The 5559-nt window shown below is 40.8% G+C and overlaps 2 protein-coding genes and 1 non-coding gene across 3 annotated transcripts; all 3 read right to left on the bottom strand.

The window, feature by feature from the left end:
• LOC103404332 (large ribosomal subunit protein bL12cz) lies at nucleotides 1-849 on the bottom strand. The gene has a single exon (XM_008343231.4). It carries the CDS (start codon nucleotides 761-763, stop codon nucleotides 197-199), a length of 567 nt encoding a protein of 188 aa, XP_008341453.2. The 5' UTR covers nucleotides 764-849; the 3' UTR covers nucleotides 1-196.
• A 157-nt stretch (nucleotides 850-1006) lies between these two features.
• TRNAP-UGG (transfer RNA proline (anticodon UGG)) lies at nucleotides 1007-1078 on the bottom strand. Its single transcript has one exon. It is a non-coding gene; the product is annotated as a tRNA-Pro (tRNA).
• Nucleotides 1079-1749: 671 nt separating this feature from the next.
• Nucleotides 1750-5559, bottom strand: LOC103404333 (monodehydroascorbate reductase 4, peroxisomal-like). The gene is made up of 7 exons (XM_008343232.4): nucleotides 5132-5559; nucleotides 4357-4408; nucleotides 3966-4046; nucleotides 3666-3784; nucleotides 3104-3323; nucleotides 2866-2984; nucleotides 1750-2645 (listed from the first exon to the last, which is right to left on the bottom strand). Exons 1-7 carry the CDS (start codon nucleotides 5249-5251, stop codon nucleotides 1914-1916), a joined length of 1443 nt encoding a protein of 480 aa, XP_008341454.1. The 5' UTR covers nucleotides 5252-5559; the 3' UTR covers nucleotides 1750-1913.

Below are 5559 nucleotides of genomic sequence, written 5' to 3'. Positions count from 1 at the left end.
TAAACTACAAAAAGCAAAGCAATAAAATATTTTTTTTCACCTTAAAATTACAATTTCCAACTGCATTGAGAAAATTGAAGCAAGAGAGCGATGACATATCTCTAAACACCTAAAAATCCAAATAAAAGTACACAAAAACAAAGCTCATTTGCTAAAACCCCACCAAACCCGATTAATTAAGAGCGCTAATTCATGATTAAACAATGTTAATCTTCGCCCCGGCGGCTTCCAGCTGCTTCTTCGCCTCCTCCGCCTCGTCCTTGGAAATCCCTTCCCTGAACTTCTTCGGCAAACCCTCAATCAGCTCCTTCGCCTCCTTCAGGGCCAGGCTCGTCAACGCCCTCACCGCCTTGATCACCGCAATTCTCGCGTTGCTCGGCACGTCCTCGATGACGACGTCGAACTCCGTCTTCTCCTCCACGACGGCGGGGCCCTCGCCCGCTCCTGGCGCCACGGCTACGGCTGCGGCTGGAGCGAGGGCAGCGGCGGAGACGCCGAGCTTGTCCTGGAGGTAGTCGACGAGGATGCGGGCTTCCTCAAGGGTGAGACTGGAGATGTCGGTGCCGAGCTTCTCGATCTTTTCTGGGGCTTCGACGGCGGCGAGGGGGCGGACGTGGGTGGCGCGGTGGGTGAGGGTGGGGATTTGGGGGTTGAAGGGGAATTGGAGGGTGGGTTTGGTGGAGTGGGAGGGGAAGGAGGCGGCGGCGGGCGTGGCGGGGTAGGAGGGAGTGCCCAGAGTGAGTGTGGAGAGAGTGGCAGCCATTGTTGCGGAGCTTCTGAGGATTGAGAGAGAGGGAGAGAAATGGAGAGTGCGAAGAAGATAGGATAAGGAAATGCGGAACTAAAATGTCGCTGGGTTTTCTTTGGTTGACGGTTTTACCCTTGTGAATTGTGAAATTTCCCACAAATTGCACGTTAGTGTTGTCGTTTTCAAGGGGTACAAAAGGTATGTGAATAGCATTTTAAAAGGGCAAAAATTAAAAATAATTCTCAAAAATGGGAGGCAGGGGCATTCCGAGAATCGAACTCGGGACCTCTCGCACCCAAAGCGAGAATCATACCACTAGACCAAATGCCCGCCTGTTAGCTTAATTTTATGATTTCCAACTAGTTGAAATATTGAATCCAGACACTCGTACTATTTTCTCACTTTGTTTTTATTCGAGGAGAAATTTTTCAATGTATCGAGATTACGGTATAGTACATCAAGTGTCATAATACAATTTGTTAGAATTTTTTTTTCAACTTTCCAACCAATTGTATTTTTAACCCTGATGTATCGTATCAAGCTGTGTTCCGGACACACAGAATTTTTTTTTTTCTATTGACCTTATCTTTTTCTATTCAAGACCTTATCTGTATGGTCTAAATTCGTTTCTTACCCACACCTTTCACTAGCAACGGGGAGAACATGTGAGGTTATGTTAAAGTGCAACCATGAAGTGCATATGTTGGTTAGGCTAATTGGTTATGCTTAGTGTAAAATATATCGTTGTACCAAAAAAAATACTGCTTAGTCTAAAAGAAAAAACGTTCGAAGAAGCACGTTGATCTTACAGTTTGTAATAAAAGAAAACATACGTTGAAGCACTTGAAACGAGAAAGACAAAAATTGAGAAGAGATTGGATCCAATGCGCACGATAGACGTTTCTCTTCCGACTCTCACAAAGCGGAGTTTTGTTGATTTGAGGTTGCATATATTAGCAGTATTTAAAATCAATATAAGTGAAAATATCGACATGCAAATATATAAAAATATATAATTCTTTGTATTTCCTTAATTATTTTCAACTACAGTTTTGCTTCCTCAATAAATACGACCCAACATTTGATGCATCTGTCAATCTCTACAGCTATCAATGCCACACAACATGTCAACAACACGGTTATATTACATCCCCAAAACATTTGCTCACCACCTCCGGCGCTTCCTTCCGTACCAATACGCGAACGCTGCTATCGATGCAGCCACAACAACGCCGGCGGTTGCATGAAAAGCGTATATCGGCCTCTCCAGAACAATGCCAGAACTGATAACATCATGAGGCGGTGGTGATGATGGCGGTGGTTCCTGGCTAACAGTCACTGCGAAACGTAAACCCTGCCTTTCCAACTCCTCTAGGTCCTCAACTTCTGGCTTCAGCTTGGTGGCCTTGGCTATGGCTTCGTACTCTTCCTTGGTTCCGCCTTCGAGAAAAGACCCGACAAGTTGACCTTTTTTTACCCAATAGGCCCCGAATGTGCCTCCTGAGAAGTCTCCGAAATGGACTACATCTCCTACATTGTCCCCGTAAAACTGCCAAGACAGGGTGAAGACTCTTGAGTAAAAAAATGGTAGGTAGTCAAATTCATCAGCTTGGTGTTGTTCCATGATTGCAGTAACAGCATGTCTTGCGGATTTTCTCGCTGAGTCAACGTGTTCAAGCCTTCGGGACTCACCAAATACTTTGACTGGAAATGTGGCAACATCTCCCACTGCATAGACTGAGCTATTACTTGACTGCATCCTTCCATTCACTTTGATCCCACCTTTCTCCAACGTAAGTTGACCTTCGAATAGGCTTGTGTTTGGACGGATTCCTATTCCCACAACAACCATGTCTGCAGGAAGACTGCTTCCATCTCTAAGATTAACAGCAGTCACCTGTACAAGAATTGAGCAGAAAAATTGAGCATCTCAATCGCGACATCGAATTCAAAGAAAATGTATCTTATACACATGGAACCAATGTTTCTCTATTTAAGAAAGTACAGAATTTGTTTCGACGAAAGCATCAATATTATCATGCCCTGAACATGAGGACATTTGCGGTCAATAACCACTCAAAGTTCATATGTTATTCTAGAAGAATTTTAACATTTACCTTCCCATCTGAGTCAATGTCAAATGACGACAAAATGGTTCCTTTAACAAACTTCACTCCTTTGGATTTGTAAAATTCTTCATAAAAACTTGCAATCTTGGGTGTGAATAATCGGGCCACTGCAAAAAACAAAAGCATTGATCCATTTGCTTACCAGAACTCTCTCTCACCACAAATCAAACATATACAGAAAAAAAATGCAACTATGTTTGTTCTGCATCAGAATAAAAGTACTTACTGCAATGTTCTTCTGGAAAAACCATCGTTACATTCATCCTACTGATCACCAATGATGCAGCACACTCCATTCCAATGTAGCCACCACCAATGACAATAGCATTCCCGCCAGACGAAGATTCCATCAAGTTGACAAGTCTATTGGCATCAGCCAAATCTCGCAAATAACACACATTTTCAGAATCTGATCCTTTGACTCCAAATTCTTCCAGCTTCAGTGCCTATTTTCAACACAGAAACACATATCCATTAAATGAGGAAAATGAATTTTCCTTAGCATTCTATCCTTCGAAAATAACCCTCAAACTGGTAGCATTCTATATTCTGAAAAATAATGTCCAATGCAACCACATTAACTCAGATGTAGAAAAGTTAATTAGCACGTTGTAGGTCTACTACAACATTTTAATTCTTCAATCCGGTATTGATACTCCTTTACTTGATTTCATGGTACATCAATACTGCTTATATTTTAATTGAGTGTTTCCATTGTACTACTTTTTGCACTGACATAACATATACAGCAGGAAAAGCAAGAAGTAAAATAAGATCAGTTTCAATACCCGAGCACCTGTTGCAATAATGAGAATTTTGTAACTTATAGTCTCCCCAGATCCCGTCAGTAGTGTCTTGCGTCTCACATCAACAGACTTGACTCGAGTTCCAAGAACTAATTCAACACCTATAAAGACGAAGATAATAACAATTATTCAGTTTATCTACTTCGATTTCAATTATAAAGCACCACAGTTTAGTGACTTTATAGCACATAAGCATCACAAATATTCTAACAACAACATGTCAACCCCTAGAATTCCTATTAACATATAAAGTTAAAGAAGCAAGACGTCATAGAAACTTACCGTGCTCCTTATACCACTTTGCAGTTAACCTTTCCTCATTGGCACCAACACAAGTGTGAAATGATGGAAGGCGTGCAGGCGCTGCACATGAACACAATTTGCAAGAATTAATTCAATGCGGAATTGAAGAAAAGAGTAAATTCAATGCAGAATTGAAGATAGATATGTGTGAAGAAAATGAGTTTGAAGGAATAACGATGTCCTTCTGCTCTTTTTTTAATATAATTGAGTCATCCGGAGACCAATCAGTAGAAAACTGATTCAGCGTCTCAGATACAGACAGTTGAAAGTAAGCTGGTAAATATTGGCATTTGGATTACTCAGGAGATTGAAAATATTTTCTGTGTAATCAGTAGGCTCTCATGTTGTTGCAACTGAAGATGTTTTATACCTTCTGGAAGTAGAAAGCCTTTGCTTAAAGCAGGTCTCTCATAAGGTGGAACCTGAAAAAGATATAAGCGCAACCCTTGAATTCCCAATCATGGAATTTGTCCCTTGTGTTACAAAATCAAATCAACAAAAGAATATGATGATGGTGGTTACATGTATCGACATAAACCTTATTCTTTCTGGTTTTGCTATACCTGACATTGTTTTGAAGCTTATAAGCAGTTCATAAGTTCGATTAAATCTCTACGATACATACACCATCTTCCCTCTTCCCTTAAAACAACTTCAAAAAATTTAACCAAAAACATTTCACAGTTTTGTTTGAAAAGTTATGCAAAGCAAGAATTTGCAATGATTTTGAACACTACAAGTATATATCGTGTGTAAGAGTGTTCATAGGTCCAACGGTCCACATTGTTCAATCCAATCAGCTAATACAATTCGACACGAATAAAGTTGAGGTTCCAATCGCAAAAAACCAATTGGATATGCAAGGTTGCTCAATTTTCCGATGCAGGACAACTCTCCACATCCTCACACGCTAAACAATATTTCAACACAAACCCAAATTCCAGAATTTGAAATTATATAAGAAATCATGTTTCTTTTCCTGTTTTCTCCTCAAAATACATAGCTAAAGCTTAGAAATTGCACATATACACACACACACACCCCCATATACATATACATATATATTATATCTATCAGACATATAATTATCAGCTATGAACAATTGAAAACGAGAAGAAAAATGGAGGGAGGAAAAGAAAACTCACTGATTCTTCAGAGATGATGCAGAGTTCACCATGGGAGATGCCTCTCTTGGTGAATTCAAGAGCTGCATACCCAGCAGCCACCCCACCCCCAAGAATCACATACACAAATGCCCTTCCCATCTCCCCTTATTTTCTCTCTTGCCCCTCCCTCCTCCTTTTATTTATCTATTTTTTTCTGGTGTGTGGAAAATAAATTTGAAGAGATTGAATTTCTGGTTGGGAGAGCTTTGCTTTGAAGAACTGCTCTCCCAAGAAAGATGAACAAAGTTGAATGTGATGTCAGAGAGGAGATCATATGAGAGAGAGAGAGAGAGAGGGAGCTGCCTCCTTTTACCACTATACCCCCTTCCGGATTTGCTTCTGGATACCGTTGGATGAGGCTTACTGTGGGACCCCCCGTTTGATCGTGGGGATCTTTCTTTTGGGCA

This window comes from Malus domestica, chromosome 17, assembly GCF_042453785.1.
Source record: "Malus domestica chromosome 17, GDT2T_hap1".
NCBI lineage: Eukaryota > Viridiplantae > Streptophyta > Magnoliopsida > Rosales > Rosaceae > Malus > Malus domestica.
Note: the sequence above shows the minus strand (reverse complement) of the source record. Positions and strands in the feature narration are given on the sequence as shown.

Coding starts and splice junctions, on each gene's coding strand:
- LOC103404332 (XM_008343231.4), bottom strand. CDS start 763: ATGGCTGCCACTCTCTCCACACTCACTCTGGGCACTCCCTCCTACCCC.
- LOC103404333 (XM_008343232.4), bottom strand. CDS start 5,251: ATGGGAAGGGCATTTGTGTATGTGATTCTTGGGGGTGGGGTGGCTGCT. Junction 3,324..3,665: donor TTATTGCAACAGGTGCTCGG/GTATTGAAACTG, acceptor TGTTGAAAATAG/GCACTGAAGCTGGAAGAATT. Junction 2,985..3,103: donor TTTTCCAGAAGAACATTGCA/GTAAGTACTTTT, acceptor TGTTTTTTGCAG/TGGCCCGATTATTCACACCC.